This window comes from Melospiza georgiana, chromosome 7 (assembly GCF_028018845.1).
Source record: "Melospiza georgiana isolate bMelGeo1 chromosome 7, bMelGeo1.pri, whole genome shotgun sequence".
NCBI classification, from domain to species: domain Eukaryota; kingdom Metazoa; phylum Chordata; class Aves; order Passeriformes; family Passerellidae; genus Melospiza; species Melospiza georgiana.
In genome coordinates, this window is record NC_080436.1 from 13,753,284 (window position 1) to 13,773,965 (window position 20,682).

The 20,682-nt window shown below is 44.1% G+C and overlaps 1 protein-coding gene across 1 annotated transcript in view; it reads right to left on the reverse strand.

Moving 5' to 3' along the window:
* SATB2 (SATB homeobox 2) overlaps window positions 1–20,682 on the reverse strand; it is a 128,632-nt gene that overhangs the window by 11,640 nt on the left and 96,310 nt on the right. Inside the window, exon 10 of the mRNA XM_058028384.1 lies at window positions 13,739–13,936. Within this exon, the coding sequence (XP_057884367.1) occupies window positions 13,739–13,936 (198 nt within the window). The remainder of the gene's footprint in view (window positions 1–13,738; window positions 13,937–20,682) is intronic.

A 20,682-nucleotide genomic window follows, 5' to 3' on the forward strand; every position in this document is an offset into this window, starting at 1 on the left:
ACACTCACCTTCTCCAAAACAAGACCATAAGCTCTGTGGGCCTCTGACTTGCCTCTTCTGTGCTTTCTCTCACAGCCCCAGCAAGGATCCCTGGGGTGCTATGGTGTGCAGAGCTTTGCTTAGCACTTTACACACAGAGCCTGAGCTTGGTTATGGCTAAAGGGAGGGTCTGCCGAAGATTTCTGGTCAATTCTGCATTTCCCCATCCCAGCCCTGATAATCCTAATGAGGAACTGGCAGAATGCTACAGGAACTAAGGATGCAACAAAAGGGCTTTTAGTTTAGTTTTCTGCAGACAAAGCACTTCAGGCGTCCTCTATGCTTTCTTGTTTAATTAACACTACACACATTCTCCTTTTCTTTAGAAAATGAGAAGAGTATTTGTGGGCAGTGTGAGCAAGATCTTCACTCACAAACCCCAACCTACAGCCATGCTTAAGGTCAAGCCCTAAACCCCTAACTATGGTGGCACAAATGGCGCCACTATAATCATGTTGTTTTCCAGTTACTCAGACCAGGAGTAGGCACTGCATTATTTCAGGAAGGATATGTTTGGATTAGACACTGGATTCTGGTGGGGGGGTAATTATTTGTCCCATCAAACTGTTTTAGGTCCTTACAGATGGCTATTTGGGGTTTCAAGAATACCCAACTGTACTGCTAATTTTTACAATGGGAACAGTTAGAAGTCAGGAGAACCTGACTGTTATGGTTAGTGAAAATAGCAGATTTGTGCTGATAAAACACTACTCAGCATGTTTTTTGGCTTTTGAGATGTAACCACCAATGCACTTAATAACAGGACTTGTGCAAACTATACTGTGTGAATCAAACACATAAAAGTATAAATATTCCTTTTTTTAGAAAGGGAGTCTTAAAAAGTGCATTATAATCAACTACCATGGTAAAAGCAAAATATCCAGTATTACCACACACACAACTGGCATAATGTGCTTTATTATACCCTTAGCTTGAAACTGGATAAATAAAAATCAAATGACCAAAGTACAGTCTCCTGCACAGATTAGGTCATTGAAGACAGGACGCCTCAGAGAATTAGATCTGAAATCCTTTGTCTTCCTGCTTAAGCTCTAGAAAAGGTGGGCATGTGCAGAAAACAGAGGAAGCTACCCTGGCATCTCAGCCCCATGCTGTTGAGCTCTCTGTCTCACTACTCTGACCTGTACCAATTTTACAGACTCTGGATGCTGGTAGAAAATTACTTTATAGAAAGTCAACAGCACGTGCAGTTTATAGTCACAGTTTTTTAGTTAGTTTAAAATAAAACAGTTTAATGTAAGGCTAAAGGGGCAGTATTAGGACAGAGCAGAAGATGATATTGTTATGGCCCTGGGATCCATCCAGCTTTGCTGCTGACTGCTGTGGGGAACTCCATGGACTGCTCTGTCCATGGCTGGCTGCACACATGTAATCGCAGGGGTAAAGCTCACGCTTAACACAAGCCTGCAGCTACTGTAGGTCTGAGTGCAAGGAGCCACAGGCTTTTGCTAGAAATGCAAAACACTATTCTTTGCTTCAATAAGGTTGGGATTGTGTGGCATTTTTCAGTCAAAAATCTTTTGGTCAAAAATGTCGACTGAGTGACATCAAAGTATTGACTAAGTAAAGTCTACTTTGCCAAACTGTATGCCTAGGGCAGCAGAGGGGTGAATATTCTGACAAAGTTCAAGCAGTTGTTTAGGCATTTTTCATGAAACAGCATATTCTGGTTGCTTTTATTCAGAAAAATTTTTGCTCTTCAAGTTCTTCCTATTTTCCTTCAAAGCATTATGTTGCTTGTTGCTCTAAGCTGCCGCAAACCTTTTTTTTTTATTTGAACTGAAAATAATAATTTAGAAAGGACCAACATATTTTTTTCTTCCAGCATTTCAGAAATGTCAGCAACCCCTTTAACTCAGCTCAAGCAGTTCTATAGCTCTAGGCTGTACCACCCAAGAAAGAGCAGCTCACTGCCCACCTACCTCCTTCACCATCGCATTTACCAAGGGCTGTACTGATGGGAGCTCTGAAAGAACAAAATGTAACGCAGTTTATAAAAGGAGATGGATGAGAATCTTTTCTATCTCAAAATCCAATAAAGCTTATGCTTTTTATTGCATGTGGGAGTCCTTTGGTCAATGTAACACTGATTAGCAGCTTGGCCAGTGAGTCTGATAAAACCAGAAAGTACTTTCAAATATATTCTGGCCAGAGACACTTGGGAGCAAAGTGTGAGTGTTGCAGCTGATGGCCCCAGGGTCACACATGTACCTTGGGATTTCTTCACTTTTTCTGTCCTGTCTGGCTATGGTTTTGTTCCATTCTCTCCAGAAATAACTATTCCAAACCTCTCTTATCCTTCAATCTTCCTAAAAAGGGAGTATCATCTCAAAACTATTCCCCCTCACCCTTCCAACATGCATGAATGAAGACAGAATATTTACAACCTGATTCAGGCAGGGGTCCAGACTGGACTTTAATGGATCCCAAACATAGCAATGCAGCATTCTTACTCCTCATCTCATTTAAACAAGGGAATACCAGGAATAACATTACTCCAAGTCAGCAGTGCTTCCCTGGTGCTAATCAGGCCATTAAAAAGGCATAAGCAGTTTGTTTGATGCAGAGGGACAAAGGGAACCACAGAAGTGAATCAAAAACCAGGGAAAAATTAGAGATTAAAAGTAATAATACTCCTTCCAGCAAACCACAGTCTGAATGCATCGTAAGTGGCTAAAAGACACAATCACTGCAGATCTAGAGACAAAAACATGTCTCCTGACTGCATGAAGTGTAAATTAAATCTGCTCTGATACAGAAGCATTTCCTTCACATGGCAGTTACTCACTGCCATCGGGAAATCCAGACCCTTTGGTGCAAACGAGAACTGTCACAGCTGACCCTCCCTGATCCAGCCTGTGGAAAACACACACGCTCCGAGTCAACAGTTGGAGGGAAAGGAAGAAAAACCCAAATGCGGCAGACTTGCTAGAAGAGATTTCCATGGAGGTTTCCTTCCCAAATAAGCAGATGGTTTCCAGTTAGTCAGGGTCAGGGACTGCCCGTGTGGTTTCCTGCCTGCTTGCCTTTGTAGCTTATCTGGGCCTCATCAAGATATGCAGTCCGAAAAAATTAGAATGGCCAAGTACAGGAATTAGGGAAACTAAATACAAATGAGCTCTGGTCTGCACTTGTGCAGAGGAGCACGGGAATGTGTGCCCGCGGGTGGGATGGAGCAGCAGTGCCGGCCCCTCTGCCAGGGCAGCCACGCTGGGCTGCAGCCCTGCACATCTGCAGGTGCCAGGTCAGGGCTCGTTAATGCTGCAGTGCCTCTCCAGGCACCAAAGCCGTGCCTGACTCCATCCAAAGCACCCTCGGCAACAGCCCAGCTGCTTCCAAAGTACCCCTGACGTCAGTTTACAACCTGCCTGCTTTAACTGTGGTGCCGCTGCCCGGCAGCAGCCCAGCTCCATGGCGTACTCCCAGCCCAGCCCCATGGCGTACTCCCAGCCCAGCTCCATGGCGTATTCCCAGCCCAGCCCCATGGGGTATTCCCAGCGCAGCTCCATGGCGTACTCCCAGCCCAGCCCCATGGGGTATTCCCAGCCCAGCTCCATGGCGTATTCCCAGCCCAGCCCCATGGCGTACTCCCAGCCCTGCTCCATGGAGTATTCCCAGCCCTGCTCCATGGTGTACTCCCAGCCCAGCCCCACGGTGTACTCCCAGCCCAGCCCCACGGTGTACTACCGGCCCAGCTCCATGGCGTACTCCCAGCCCAGCTCCAGGGAGTATTCCCAGCCCAGCTCCACGACATATTCCCAGTGCCGCTCCATGGCGTATTCCCAGCCCAGCTCCATGGCGTACTCCCAGCCCTGCTCCATGGTGTACTCCCAGCGCTGCTCCATGGCATGTTCCCAGCCCAGCTCCATGGCGTATTCCCAGCCCAGCTCCATGGCGTACTCCCAGCCCTGCTCCATGGTGTACTCCCAGCGCTGCTCCATGGCATGTTCCCAGCCCAGCTCCATGGCGTATTCCCAGCCCAGCTCCATGGCGTACTCCCAGCCCTGCTCCATGGTGTACTCCCAGCCCTGCTCCATGGCATGTTCCCAGCCCAGCTCCATGGCGTATTCCCAGCCCTGCTCCATGGCGTACTCCCAGCCCTGCTCCATGGTGTACTCCCAGCCCTGCTCCATGGTGTACTCCCAGCCCTGCTCCATGGTGTACTCCCAGCCCTGCTCCATGGCATGTTCCCAGCCCAGCTCCATGGCGTATTCCCAGCCCTGCTCCATGGCGTACTCCCAGCCCAGCGCATGGCTACGAGATTTGCAAAGCTCCGGGCACACACTGGCTCTCGTAATGCTGTGCATGGGAGCAAAGCAAAACTCCACCAGGAACGTATGCACAAGCTGCCATATGGAAAGGGCATTCTCAAATTAAACCCTGAAACCCAGATGAGATCTGAGCGAAGGACAGTTTCACTTAAAGGAAATGTCTGAGGTCAACCAGCAATTAACTGAAAGGTTCTGATTGAATACGCTATTGACTGCGCTCACATCAGACAGCTTCCTGTTTATTATACCTTATGGGCTGTCTAGGTGCCAAGACATTAAGCTGTCAATAATCTATTAATACTAAACAGCTCCTCCCTCCGCACTCCCCCCCTGCAAATCCTCTTAGGCTAAGAAACTGCACTAAAAAGATGGAAATTTTTGAAGTGAGATGGAAATTAGCTTTTCAGGGGATTTCTTTGCTTGGTTCCAGCTGAAAGTACAGCAACATTCATAAACAATATAACACGCAGTCTATAACTACATGGAAAAAATTGTGTTAAAAAAAATCAGCCATGATTGAGACCATATCCTGAAATCTGGCTTTCTTTTCCAAGACATCTTTAAACAGTCTAAGTTAAATTTAATTAACAATTTACAACAAGGAGAGAGAAGTTATTTAAAGACAGGCCTACAGGTCCTTAACATTCAGTGTCTGGGAAACAGTTGTATATAAAAAAAAAGTTTTAATGAATTTAATAGAGAAAAGCACTTTAATTAAATGCTGTCAAAGAGGATTGTATTAATGACTGCACACAAAGGAATTTAAAGCAAGCCAAGTATATTTAGCAAATAGGAAGTAGGCTTTCAGAGGCTGCAACTATTTATGTTTCTGCCATTGCAATGCATCTAGGAGATCGTGTTGCCAATTGAAAGCAGTTATGTTATTAGATATGATTTTATTTATTATGGATTATTAAAATTTCAAATGCTGCAGGGAATACATTTATTTCACTTCTCAAATGAAAGAACAAAGATATTTCCTCCTTGTTCAGTAAGATGAAAAATAGGAGAGGAAATAAATAATAAATAATAATAATAACTTAGCACTTAACTAGTAAAGTGCTGTCCAGACAGATCTTTTTATGGGGCTTGTTGAGTCCTGAAATTTTAGTGTGTCTCTTTCTTTCTGCTACAACTGGATGGATTCGCAGTTGCTACCACAGCTTCCCTCAACACAGCACAGAAAGAGGAGACAGCTCTTCCTTCTCGTGGGTACAAGGGCCTTCTGTGACACCCTGTATGGTTCAACTCTAAGGTACCAAATCCCATCAAAATAAATCCTGGCTGTGAAGCTTTTGCAAGCAAGACTGAGAATACCAAGTTTTTTCAGATCTAACCATGAGACTTAGCCACATACTGCTCATAAAAAGCCAGAACAATTATGGCTCTGCACTAACACTTTGTGCACAATGTGCTCACTTTCCTCAACATCCGCATGATGGAACTTGTAGCAGGAAGGAAGGGGCTCTTCACAGCTCTCTGTGCCCATGTGCCTTGGACTCAAGTGTGGCACATCAAATGGGCATGGCTTAATAATCTGAGGAAAAAGCAGCTAGAAAATTCAAGGGTGTCAACATTATTTTGGACTATAATGGCACAATAGTATAAAACAAAATTTAGCCTCAACTGGAAACAGAAAATGTTTTTAACACAAATTAAATGAGATGGCTGCATCTGTAATATCCAGAATGTGTTCTGTGATTTACCACATCCTTTCTGCCATATGTAATGGTAAAAGGTTAATAATGATTTTAGATGATTCAAACTTCCAAATGTTCCACCAGAGGCACCTTATAAATGCTTGTATTCCTTTATTTCTGAGCACCAAATCCTTTTTAAGTTAGGCATCGCAATGGGAGTTAGTCCTAAATTACTGGTTTTTAAATGTACTTGTTTGTAGTAAAGATTTTCATCTTCTCATTTGCAATGTGAAGAAGTGAGTAGAACTGGGAGAGAAGTCATTGGAAAGGAGGCACAAGGCAATACCAACTTCCTTTCACAATGTGAGTAGCATCATAAATGATGAAGTTTAATTTTCTAAATACATTATCTGATTTTTGTTTAAGACTTTAATAAAAGTCATGTGCGATGTGTGTTGAGAATGTAGCCTTTGTTGTTCCACAGCTAGGGATCTTGCAAACAGCTTCACTTTGTCTGTGCCAAGATATTTTGGAATATTCTTTGAAACACTGTAAGCATAGATGACTGTGAGAAAAAATATGTGCTACTGTACTTCTGGATACTTCATGCGTGAGAATAGTGCGTGCACATGAAAACACTTCTCCTTTCAATCTGCAATTCCTATAAAAGTCCATACAAACATGGAACAACATACACAATACACTGACCATGAAAAAAAAACCTTACCTCTGCACACATTACAGTCTCTGGGTATTTCCAACCATTCGGAGAACCAAATAAAGGAAAGAAAAAAAAAAAAAAAAAAAAAAAAAAAAAAAAAAAAAAAAAAAAGACTGGCCCTGAGCAAGGAGACTGACCATCTCTGTCCTGCTCTGTTACAGCCTAATTCCCAGCACTGCCTAGAAGCTGCACCATTTCCCTGGAGGATGCTGTGCAACACGGAAGGAAGAGTAGCTCCTTGAGGGTGAAGCAGTGCTAAGTGCTCTGGTAGCACTATTCTCACTGGTTTCCCTCCCCATGTAATTTTTATAATTGCCTATCTGCAGAAAAATACCAGCTGCAATGATCCAGGCCTCTAACTTTATCCTAAGATTTCTGTAGAGAGCCTGAGAATAAAATGTTGCATACAGCCAATAACCTATAAACATTTACACATCTCTGAAGCCTGATACTATAATTTATGAACAAGTGTGGGGGACAGAGAGTAATTAGGAAGCATTAAAATTAAATTAAAAAGAGCAGTATTTTTAAGTGTAAAAATTTTCAAACGTAAATGGAACAGAGGCTCATCTAGTGGCTTTTCAGCCTTCAAGGTTTGCCTGCTGGCAAGCTTCAAAGGTTATGTGAATTTAAAGAGCTTTATTTAGTGATGTTGCTCTCTATGTTTGCTCATCCTCAACCTACTACAGCTCCTTACAACACTAGCAGCTTAGCATTTACAACGGGGCCAGGACTGTAAGAAATGAGGACTAAATCTGGTCAGATTGTGTGTGAAAGGCAAAAGGGTGAGACAACAGGGGCCAGAGCTACAGTGATGTCATTTGCTAAAACGACAACTTGTCAGAGCAACACCAACACAAACCACCACCCTGCTGCTCACTGCCAAGTCTCAGCAGCCCTAAATCTGCACATTCACATTTTAGGGGAAGCTTCTGCCTGGAGCATTTTGCCATGGGAGCCAGGGCAACCCAAGCAGAGCTGCTCTGGGACAGCCTCATAGAAGATGTACCCTCAGAGTCATCTTCATTGTAAGATGCTGCTGAAGAAAAACACTACTCATATTCTCAGGGCTCCTTCATGTCCCACCTCATTCCTGCCCTGTCCTCAGCTGATTCTGGACTAAACAAAAGCTGTCTGGGAACAGGTGTCACTGAAGTGGCCTCATGGTTTCAGGTTCTGTACAAATGTGAAAAGGATGTACTATTCTGACTAGACTCAACTTGCCACCACAGGAAAACTTGAAACTCTGCAGTTTACTTGATCTCCCATTTCTAGGGCTAAATGGAGCAGTACTAAACCTAAACTAATTTTAGAACAGAGGCAGTTTGGCTTTAATTGCAAGTACACTCCCAGCTATCATTCAAGGGGAATAACAGGCCTAATGTTAATAAAAATCAGCAGCATTTTCAGCCACATTAGATATCCACACTAAGCAGAAACAGCTGAGATGGTGCAGTAGGCAGGTTTGGCTGTAGCAGTCACAGCTCAGTGCTGTTCCCTGCAACTGTGGCAACTATCAATCATAAGAGCATCCACTGGATACTTCAGAGCCAAATGTAAGGGGGCTGTTGTCTGATTTGTGCCTCTGTTGCCTCTGTCAAACTTGTGCAAGACTCCTGAACTACTGTGACCCATCAGAAAAATGGTGTGCACCAAGAGGATGGAGAACCACAGCATGCAGGCACAGGTACTGGAGAAGCATAAGAAAGCAGCTCAGAAGTGGAAGATGCCTGAGAATTTTTTTTTTTGCATGTACCACAAGTTTTAAAGACAATTCCTTTACCCCGACCCAAAAGCAGTCACACAGTAGAGATAAATGCAACTTGAGTGGCATTTGCAATAAATATTACTTTCAGTTTTAACACTGCATAGAAACAGAAGTTACATAGTTTGAGACTTTTTTTAGTGATTTTTAATTGTTTAGACTGAAAGGAGATACTGAAATTGACTGTTGTCTAATTCTGATGAGAGAAAGAATAAAACTCCAAGTACTTAACAACTAAAAAAGAGAGATATTCTCTACTCACAAAATTCACAGACCTCATTCTGATATACATTTCCCTCTGTAATTCTCAATCTAAGAAAAAAAAAAATCAAAGTGAAACCCTCCCAAACCAAAGCTCTGAGCATTTTGAGTGCAATGAATAACCTACAATACAAGTTTCTCTTGAAGTCCATCTGGATTTGCTGAATACAAGTTGTGTCACCAGTCTTGGCCACTCCTGTCTGAGCAGACATCACATCCAGCCATGGATTAAAGAACTGGAGAGTCAAACAGCAGTGGGTATCAATCTATGGTCTGTATTTTGGGAGCAGAGAAATGATCAAAAAGCAAAACTATCACGGTGCAGCCATTAAGAATGAATCACAGGGCACAGCATCCCTGCAAAAAATGTGTATCAAAACAGTAAGGACCAGAGTCAGAGGGCTAGCACAGTTTGGGAAAGTAATTTTTGTCCAAGTCTCACAGACAACTCAGTCCTAATTTCCAGCATGCAAAATCCCCTGATGTAACTCAGACAAACACAGCAAAACCTCACTGTGCACATCATCCTAAGGATCATTAAGCCCACCATGTTACCCTATGGAATAACACAGCTTTGCTTCACTTATCATCTAAGATTTCCTAAGTATTATTAATTAATATTATTTTTTAAGAAATTTCAAGTCTCACTGGTTTTTCCATCTGTGTGCTATGTATTATGTGACCCATGAACTCCAAGACATTATTTAGAATCAGATATTTCATTAGGAAGCACTACTGTGGTGTTCATCCCCCTCTTCATTACTTCTAGAAAGAGAATATGAAATTAGTTTCATTGGATTGCCATCGCCACTTGCCTTGACCCATTTTTATGAGGGCTCCATGTTCTGCTCTTTTGTATTTCATTGTTATTTCTAAAATACTCATTCCCTTCTATCCCTCACAAAATTATAAAATTAGTATTTCATTTACTTCTGTGCTGTGTTATTTTCTGCATAGTTAAAGAGAGATTACAATGTTTGCAGTGAACACACAATACAGAAGAGCTTTCCTAGAGCTTTTTACTATGCCTTCTTTTATTTACTAATGTTCCCCCACAATTTATGATGTGAACAATTATATACTGCCAGATTTGTCTAAATCAAAGCTTCTGAGAAATAAAAGGGTGAAGGGATGTCATTTTTAAAAAGTGACAAAAGTAATAGTGTATCAGAAAGCAACATTTGATTGCTCTTAAATACGTATATACCTACTAGCTTCAGATCTACTTGTCAACTTAGAGAAAATGTGAGGCAAGGCTCCCACATTCTCTGAATAGAAGGTCCTTTGCTGCAGTGGTGGCTCATTACTCCAGAGAACCAGCTTACCCACCCGGACACTCCAGAGACAACAGCCTGATTCATGGCCCTCCCAATGGAGTCAGCTTTCTCTGCCCCAGCAATTAACAATGAATTAGCACTATATTAAAGTGCCAGGCAAGATGGTTACTCTCTGGAGTGGTCACCTTGGACACAGCAGACAAACAGTGGGAGAAGGGAGAGAAATTAGATTTACTGTGTCCCAGCATGTCTGTAACAAACACGGAATCCCTGGCTGGCAATGGGAAGCAGCTGTAGGCACTTGTCAGCATTAACACTCCAGAAAGGTCCAGTGCCAGCAAACAGCCAGGGAATGGTGGGATTTAGCAAGGGATGGAAAGGAAGACAGGGAAGGAAGGCTCACCTCTGCAGAGCAGGGAGCTAAACACAGAAGCAGGAGGACTGCTTGCTGCAAAGGGACTACTTGGCACACTGCTAAAGGCCAGGCCAGATCAAAGGGCCAGCCAGGATCCCACTCCTGCTGGTAGTGGTGGGAGAGGATGAGAACACTGCAAAAATGTAATAATGCTTTCCAGGATACCCTCTCACCCTCCAGGAACCTGTGGCTCAGGCACTATGTAATTCAGAGGTGATGTCCTTAAGCTACCCAGCTAGCAACAACCTCACTGCTCTTCTTCCTACCAGCACACTGCTATTACACCACACTGCATGGAATGGAGGGAGAGCCTCTTAATGGACACCTCAATTTCCTTAAAAACCAAAAGAGAGGAAAATCCACACTCTGACACGTCCATATGGCCACACCCAGTGCTGCCAGAGAACACAGCCACGTCACAAAGCTCCACAGGGCTCACATTTTATGACTCTTCAGCACAATAACAAACAAATCAAGTACACAAGGAGGAATTTTTTAAACACTCAGCTTCCACTATAGACATTATTAATTTCAGAAACAGTGAAATAATTGATTAAATGGATTAATATATGCCCAATGGAAAAGATGTAATGGAAGAGGGAAAAATAAACATGTTTGATTTTAAAACTCTGAAGCTAAAGCTAAACAGTGAGGTGCAGGCTAGTAATACCAAACCAGTGAGAACAAGAATCTCTCACAAAGGAAACAACAATCCCTTAAAACGTGAAGAACCAGCCTATGTCCAGCTGATCTCCTACAGCACAACTGCCCCACTGAGCACACCCTGCCTTATAGAAGACAGAAACCATACCCAGGCATTGGGGTAATTCCCTCACCTGAAGCATCCCCAACCCTGTAAGCAGCAAGTGAACTACACAAAACCCATCATGATATCTTTGCCATTTCCAAGAAGCCATACTGATGAAAAGACTGCAATACAGCCACATCTTTTGCCTGGTCATGCCTCTTGTGATGATAGCTAGGATATTCTTCCAAGTCTGACAGGGGGATGTCCCCAGCCCAGACAGGGTTAAGTCATGGTGGCTGGTAAGTCTGGCAGCAGTGTGGGACAGCCTCTCTGTTTTCAGGCTCTCCCAGTCTCTCAGCTGAAGGAGCAGGACACTCAAGCATCAGAGAGAAGTTACCATACACACACCTAAGCCATCAGAGCAAAAAGAAAGATGGGCTGGGCAGAGAGAGAGAACACAGGTAAGATCCTGCCTGCTTCTATGTTACAGGTCTGCACCCGCTGTTATTCACAGCACTGCTGCTTGTATCTCCTTCAAAGGGCTGTCATTTTGCTATCAAGGTTGGAGGTAAGGGCTTGACTTACAGCACGCTTCTCCCCAGCAAACCTGCAAAGCAAAGTAGGTCGGTGACTGCAGCTCTTGGATGTTTTCACCCCCTGCTAGAATGCAGCCAGGCACTGTGGCAGACATTCTGCACCCGCCACTGCTTTGAGAAGGAAATGAGAGCTGCTTTCCCACTTGACACTACAGGGGGAATTTCAGATAGGCAGAATGTAATTACTTGGCCTGGAGTTCAGCCAGGAGCAGGGCCCAAGACCCCTACCCTTATGTAAAGTGTCACAAAATCTCCAATGACTGCAAGTGTGAGGACCTCAGCTTTACATCTCTGGCTGCTGTCATTGGTTCTTCATGGCTAATTACCTAATAGTGACCCTTGCAGCAAAGCTAAAAATCAAACCTTGCTTCTCAAAACAATTCATGTCCCAGAGACTGAAAACTATGCAAAAATTACTTAGTCTTGGGTATCTTTTGACAGTAGGGAGCAGGTGGACAGCAGACCTTCTGTGCCTGGCACTGGTAGCGTGTCACTCAGAAACCTACTGGGGTTTTTGGATGGGCAAGCATAGCTTTAAAATGCAGCACCCCCAAAACACAAGCCTACTGTACCAACTGCATACCAGTCTCCAGAGTTTTGTTGTATGAAGTTGCCAGCTGGTTCCATTTATTTTTCTTCATTTTTCATATTTTGACTGTAATAAATAATTAATCCATGGCTTTGTAACTTGCTGACAAATACAAATGCACAGCATTCCAACACACTGTAACATGTCACTCACAAGAGCCAACCTGCATGATGCAGAAAAGTGATGTGCAGAAGGCTTTGGGAAGTAGGCTAATCATCAAGGTCACTCACAAGATCCCAGGGAAACTTTTTGTGCCCCTTAGAGGATATTCCCACTTGCTGTGGGCATCAGAACTGGGTTAATATGTTTAAGTCTACAGAGGTCTAATTGTCTTCCACATGTTAGCTTGGCCCTTTCTTTACCTATTTGCAGCTTCTTGGTTCCAGGATCCTATAAACTTTTTGGGACATGGAAGACAAAACTTGCTAAATTAATTACTTACAGGGCTTCCCCTTCTTTACAGCCCTGAGAACCTGAACCCAAGGAAACAGTTGGTTTTTTTTTTTTTTTCTTTTAGGCAAAGCAAGGAGAAAGAAGTTAGCAGAAGAGACAAAAGGGACTGAACTAGGCAATAACTAATCTGAGTGAGACCTACATGTTTCAGATAGGCAGGACAAGACAGAGAAACCTCCCACCTTTAGGAAAAAGGGAGCAAGATAGCTGGCAGCCATGGTACCAGCATAAGAGCAGCAACAAAGAAAAGAGGCTGAATGCCAAGATTCGCAGCAAGAGTAGCAAAGCAGTGCAATCCACCATCAAACAATGGGGAGAGTGAAGGTGGGAGGAGGAACTGCAAGATCATCAGAGAAATGCACAGTACCAACCACCCCCAGAGTGGTCACATAATCTGGCAGCAAGTGAATGGTACTGAGTGCCAGGGGCTGAATTGGAGGGCTAAAGGGAAGCAGGGCTGCTGTGGAAGGCGTTGCCTCAGCTTTTTCGATTGAAGAAATGTCTCCTGAGCCTCTCTTGGCCATCTGTAGATGTTTTGAGTTTGTGACATGCATTACTAGTTATTAGGAACACACATTAATCTGATTTTTCTTCTGACTAAAGCTGGAATTGCAAAGAAGAGAGTCTGTATTTTCACTTGATTTTCTGTACTTATATTTGTTCGTTTTTTTAAAATTCTACTAATACCTGAGACAAGATTAGAACAAGGGTGTACACCCAAAAATTCATACTAGTCAGAAACGTAGAGAGGAGCCAAACAATCCCAATGAGGCTGTGAAACGAAGACCCATTCCTCACAAAATGCTCAGCATGGTCATTTCAGAAGTACTTTTAAGTTTCAGTCAATCCATAAAAAGCCCATCTCCACGCTGCACTCTTGACCCCCCTGTGTTACCCCAGTCCTCCCACAGAGACACCCTGAGGAGACAGAAGGGCTCTGACCTGCACAGGCTCGGGGGTGAGCTGCACCACATGCTGCATGCGCTCGCTGTGGTGGTGCCTGGACTCCTCCTCGTAGATCACATCCCTCTCGTGCTGGGGAAGGTTCAGGAAGCGGCGAATGGTGCACAGGTTCTCCCAGAGGGTGCGGTTTTCTGGGCTTGGGTTTTCCTTCCAGCGCAGCAGTTCACACAGCCAGCCCTGCAAGGGTAGAGTCAGCACAGTCAATTCACCAAGCACTAAGGAACCAGATGTGAACAGGAGGTCAGCAAGACCTAAAGCTCTGGGCTCGAAGTTTTGCTGGTCTCATCTCACACAATAAACCCCCACCACCCCAAGCTGCCATTTGGTCTCGACAAATCCATGATATATTCTATTTCCTGCAAGTTGGAAAAACTGAAACAAGCAGCAGTGCTTAGCAAAAACCAGTGTCTCGTCCTCATCATATACACAGCATGTTCAAAATGTTCAGATATAAGTATTTTTCCTACAGAAAAGCAAAGATGAAACAGAAATGCTCCTCACTTCCATTTCAGAGCCCCTTCATTTCTTCATCCAAGCAAAAGAAAAGGAGACATAACTCCTGAGCCTTGCTAACAATCCTCACTGCAACCTGCAGCCACAGAACCAGAAATTCAACACTACTCCAAATGGCTAGCAGAATATACTAGCAAGACATCTGATTTGCTGACACTGTGTTGCACTGATTCCCCAGCTCTGAACCCCACTAAAATTTTTCATCTTTAAATAATAAAATCTAAGAGAAGATGCAGCCTTACATAAAGGGAACCCTGGAGCATCTAGCACAAAAGCAGAAAACAGGGTCATGCAGAAGTTACTAAAGATACCGAGACACTAGGCAGAGGTAACTCTAAACCCAACTACAGATAATAGTAAGAGCATATTTTATTTGTGCTGTCTTGTTTAGGGTTAGTTTGAAATGCCTTTAAAAGGCTACTGCTATATGGAAGGAGCTGTAGGACCTCTCCACAGGCACCGACTGCTCAGACCTCTGAGGTGAAAGCATCTGCACTCCAGGAAGAGGAAATGACCCTGAAGCCCAGGGGCAAGGACAGCCAAAGGGCAAGAGCTGTTGGGGTGAGGACAGCCCCGCGTGCGCCGGGCGTGACCCGGAGTGCCCAGCAGGTGAGCCAGGGATGACGGCGGCTGCCGCTCCTGCAGGGCCTGGGGACACAGCCAGCCCCGTCCTGCCTGCCAGCAGCCGGCCCACCGGGGGCTGGGGACAGTGGCTCCCCTCCTGTGCCTGCACGGGAGACGCAATGCAAATGACAGAAGATGAGAAGATAATGCCGAGGATGCTGTCAACGCGCCTTACTGACTCCTGTCAAAATATTTTACCTAGTAGCTTTATAACCCATCATTTTCAAGCTACAGCTCAGCATTCTGACACCACTTTGACAGGCACCTTACAATACCTAAAAGATAGCTTGATCAATGTTAAAAATGTTTGGTACAAGAAGTAGCCAAAATTGTGTTTTTCTGAACAGTGACCAGAGCAAGCTGAACAGCTGGGTTCATTACCAGCCCACGGGGGGGTTTTTGGTATTGCTTTTTTGTGTAACAACTTGTAAGCCATTGACAACTTCTACCATGCACTCTAAACCCCGTGTATAATATCATAAGCCGTTGTTTGTGTTACTCTCCACTGTGTCTTCTGCCTTCACCCCCCCCAAAAAAGGCAAGATTTGATTATCTCCGCTGCATCAGCCAAGACAGCAACACCAGCTGTTCTCATTGTGCAGCCTCTTCCTCACGGCCTACATGTTAATAACCTGATCATTCCATTTTCTCCTTCAACTGCCGGCTGCAGCACAGCGAAGAGACAAAAACCCAGGCCCATCTGCAGCAGCTGTAGGCACTGAACTGTGAAGCCACCAGGGATTTATAAACTAATCTGTAACACAACACTGCCTTGTTTTTACAAGTGAGAGGCCACATTTGTGCAGACCTGATCTTTTCTTGCAATAAACTTGGAGGGCTGGGGGGTGGGGGGGCAAAGAATGGAAATAAGATATATAATAATTTACTTAAGGAAAAAACCCCTCTGTGCTGTATTTTCAAAGTGTTTTGATTGGTATTTGGGCAATCTCTCATCCAGGTGAAGTCTGCATTTTAATGTGGTTTGGCCACATCCCTTACCCTCAATTGTCCTCCTTCCACAGCTCAGAAATCCCCCAAAACTTGGTCTCTTTTAGAGAAACTATAGGAAGAAAATCTCCCAGCTCCGCGATGTTTTCTCAGGGGTTCCTCCATATTGAGGAAATAATTTTTGAAATGGAAAATAAACCATCTGTAGAAAAAACAATTCCTGTTGTTCCCAGTTTTCAGTGTTCTGAATAAGTCTCCAACTGAACTCTTTCAAGCTGTTTCAAGCAGGTATGTTTAACACCTCCTGGGAGATGCTGCAGCATGAAGACCCATCATGTAGCAGAAAACACAGGATACGCCCTGCACCTGGTGGAGCTGGAGCCCATTGCTGGGCAGACCTGTGAGAAGATGGGGTGCCTGGCTCTGGCAGAACCCAGGCCCAGCTTGGCAGGGCCAGCTCCCTTCCCAGGGCTGGACGGGCCGGCCGACAGTGACTGCGGCGCTTTGATTTATCTGTCCCGTTATAATCAGCGCTCATTACAATCACTTAGAGCAACACTACAGGCCTCATTACGGACTAGGCACTCGCTGCCATTAGTCTTTAAGAAGGATAGCGCTCAATTTGCCTGGCAACATGCGAGGTCCTGACCTTGGAGCTATTAGGGAAAAGATTAGACTGCAGTGTGACCATGTGTGCAGACACGAGCAAACCAAATTAATTTCTGGCAAAGGGAGGCACCAGGCAAGGACCCCACCATCCCGAGGACACCTGAGAACTTCTCCATTCCCCAAAGGAGATAAGCTAATGGCACGTTTAAAGGAGCCTGGTTCTGAAGGTGAAGCACATCCGTGGTATTTAGAGAGATATTAATCCAGTTTCCCCACAAAGTATTTGCTTGGCTGATCAGATTAAGGGATCTAGCCTTCAACAGCACACCCCCACCACAGCAGGCCCCAAGAAATCTGTGATACTTCACAGCCTCAGACATATTGCACCATGTGTACCCAGCTGCTACAATAATTAGCTTATGAATGTATCAGCTGGTTCTGTGATTTTTATAAATAATAACTAACCTACAGAGCAGAAAGATTTCCACGAGCCTAATATTAGCAAGAAATTGCAAGGTGCACCTAACTGAATTGTCATTGTGCTAAATGCCCTGTCTTCTCTCATGTTGTGCGAGACTGGATCTCCCCCAACACCATTTATAAGTATTTATTTTTGCAATGTATTTGTGTCAGCTTTCTTCACAAGAGCCATTATTCGCTCACCCCCACACATACACACGCATACCCACTGTGTGCATGTGTACACTTATCTGCATCAAGTCTGTACTTTCGCTACTCTTTTTCCATCCCTTCCTCTCTTTATTCAAGCATTCATTCAAGACCCTCTCTATCCATCTCTGGGGCTGTTTATTAGGCAATAGCTTTGACTAATACGTGAGAAAACACAGCGTGCCGCAGCTTACTCACACGTTCTTTATGGCTGCAAGTAACCGCCTTCCCCATGCACAGATGAAAAGTCTGCATCGGCTTTTTTTAATTATTTATTTAAATAATCTTAGCACGCCATCCAAGAAAGTTTTGCAGTACCAGGCAAAAAAAAAAAAAAGTGTAAATGTCAAATAAAACAGTGACAGATGACAGTATTCTCTATTGAATAGCACCGTTTCTTCGTGCATGTTCAATGAGAACTCATGAATTATTAATACACAAAATCTCCTTTTACTGTTAAAAATCTCAACTTGGCGTTTTTTGGTTACAATTTTAAAATTTTGTTTTATTTATTTCTTTGGGGTCTGTGTATGTTACACAGAGCTTTCCAGGAGAATTATTTCATTTAAGAAATGCTAACATACAGAAACTTTTGGAGCTACAGCCATTCACAGTGAATCTTCATCTATAGCTACATTTATTGGCATGAAGAAGGAAAAGTGAAGGAGACACTATCTCACCACCTTTTCCCCCACTCACCCACAGCATCTGAGCTCACTGCATTGCAAGTAAATACAACTTCTGTGAACATATTCTGAAAATTCTAGCTAATACTACACCCCTCCCCAGACCCATAATACACTGTGTTTCTGGTCCTGCCTCCTTTGCACATTACAGGTCTTGCTCCACCACACAAACAGCCCCCCTTGGCTGCCAGAGCTACCGGGGAGCTTGATACACACCAGTGTCAATATGGGTGGCAGAATCCAGCCCTTAATGTCAGTTTCTAAGGTTCTCAAATGGCAATGTCTTCCATTAAAAATAAGAGGAGGAAAAACAGCACAATTAAAAGATGCTTTTGGCTCTACATTCAGGCACACCCAGGGCTTGTGGTTTCAAGGAATTCTGCTCAGAACTTCCTTTATTTCACCCCAAAACTTCTAGAGGCATCAAGAATGCAGCCCAATTTAGCTCATTAAAGAGAGCTGCAGAGAAGTGGTGGCCTCTATTTTTGTTTTTCTCATGAGACAAGATAAACATTTTCTAAGCATTTTGTTTGATTAAAAAAATAATATCATATTAATGTCCTATTTTTAACCTCTCTGTCTTCCAATCAAATACATTTCCACATAGCTAAGCAAACAACAACAAAAATCTGCAGAAAGCCAGCCATTCCCATTGTGCTTTTATGCTGCTAAAGAAAAAGCATGCTTAGAACAGCAAAGTGTGAGGCTTGGCACCCTCAAACTCCCTCAAGGACAGCGAGCTGGTGCAGCAATCCTGAGCCACATCTCTGTCACTTATCCCAGAGCCCTGTTAGCAGCTTGACCCTTTCACTTTCGCTGGGCTTACCCTGGATCAGGGCACCAGACGTACCAGACTACAGTAAGGTCAGTTTTCCAGCACGCAGTACAGATGTGCACAAACACACTGACCCCCAAAACTGCTTCCTGCAGATCTGCTGCCCTGCAGCCTGCCAAGGACCACATTTCTGACCAAGGACAAAGAAGGCACATGGGAAGAGCTCAGGCTCACAATCATGCTGGGGTACAGGTCCATGTTTACACTTTGCCAAAAGCCACTGCAGGAGGTGGCAGTTGGGTGTCCACGGTGACTTAGTCACAGGCAGCTGTTCTGCTTTGAGCATGGATAAACCTGCAGCTTAACCGACCTTGTGTTTCCCTGCACTTACATTAAAATTATTAACAGTAATAACAACAATAATAACAATACAGTTAGTTGCCTGCACTGACATTTTCTAGGGTCTCCAGTGAAAGCATGAGTAGGCAAATGAAGAGGTTTTTAGTAAGAGTGATTCAGGAATAAATCTCAAAAATAAATGCAAAAGGCCGTTTCCTCACCCACATCATCAGTGCAGAAAATGTCAACATATGTGACAAAAGGAAAAAAAAGCAGCAATGATTGACGCAAGTCTTGAAAGATTAGTAAAGAAATGCACTCTTCAGAGAAGGCTCCCTTCCCACATGGGATCACAGGACTCCTCTGGCCAAACTTCCCCAACATCTCTTCTCTCTGCTTAGTTTGGGACTCCACAGTGCAAAATGAGCTAGATAATATTCAGCTCTTGTTCCTTAGTCACCAAACTCTCTTACCATGAATCCAATAAGTGTCTATTAAAATAAATAAACCCCCTAATGATTCAAGATAACCTAATCAAGAAAGCTGAAATGGATAAAAGACTAACTGTAATGGAGAGTTCTGTCATGGCTTCAATGAATTCTTGATGAGGCCGGGGGAGGGGGACTGAACCTGAGAAGCTTTACTTGGAGAATTTTGATATAGTTCAAGGTTAATCACTCAACAGTCTGGATTTTCTGAAATGCTTGGTACCTTTCCTCCCCAGAAAATGCAAAGCACTTTCATGAGGGCCAGTTTCTCACTAGCCTCATAAAGCATGAAATGATAAAAAAAAAAAAAAGGAATGAGACATGATTCCTGAAGTACCTTAGATTCATGGGAACACCAAGTCTGCTTAGAGCTCCTGGCCTCAGAGGGAAGAATGCTGTGCACTGAGGAAATATCCATCATTCCAAGTTCAAACTGGCTTCTCCCCACACTAGAGAGGAAGTGTGGGCTTGTGGTTAGGGCAAGCAGCCCACCAGCAGCTCCTGGGTCTGCCAAGGACTCTGTGAGCAAAGTCCCAGCTCCACAACTGTCCCTTATTCATTCAGCTGCTGAGAGGCCAATGCACTGCTGCAGATGCTGTCACAGAATCACAGACAGTTTAGGTTGGAAAGGACCTTTAAAGGTCTCTAGTCCAACCCCCTTACAATGAGTAGGGTCATTTTCTATAGATCAGGCTGGACTCTGAGCAACCTGAATGTTTAAAGGGATGGGGCATCTGCCATTTCTGTGGGCAGCCTGTCCCAGCGTTTCACCACCTTCATTGTAAAAAGTTTCTTCCTTATATATCTAGTCTGAATTTACTCTATTTTAGTTTCAAACTATTTACTCTTGGCCTGTCACAGCAGGCCTGGCTAAATAAGCCCCATTTAAGTACTGAAAAGCCGCAATAAAGTCTCCCTAAACCCTTCCATGTCCAGGCTAAACAGCCCCAACTCTCTCTCTGCCTGACTTCACAGGAGAGGTGCTTCAGCCACTTCATCATTTTTGTGGCCCCTTCTGGACTTGTCCCAACAAGCTGAAATCCCTCCTGGGCTGGGGACCCCAGAGCTGGATCCAGTACTCCAGGTGGGGTCTCACCAGAGCAGAGGGTCAGAATCACCTTCCTCAACCTGCTGGTCAAGCTGCTTTGACTGCAGCCCAGGACAGAGTTGGCCTTTTGGGCTAAGAGTGCACTTCTGTAGCTCCTTACCAGCTTTTCACCTACCAGCATCCCCAAGTCTTTCTTGGCAGGGCCCTTCTCAATCCCTTAATCC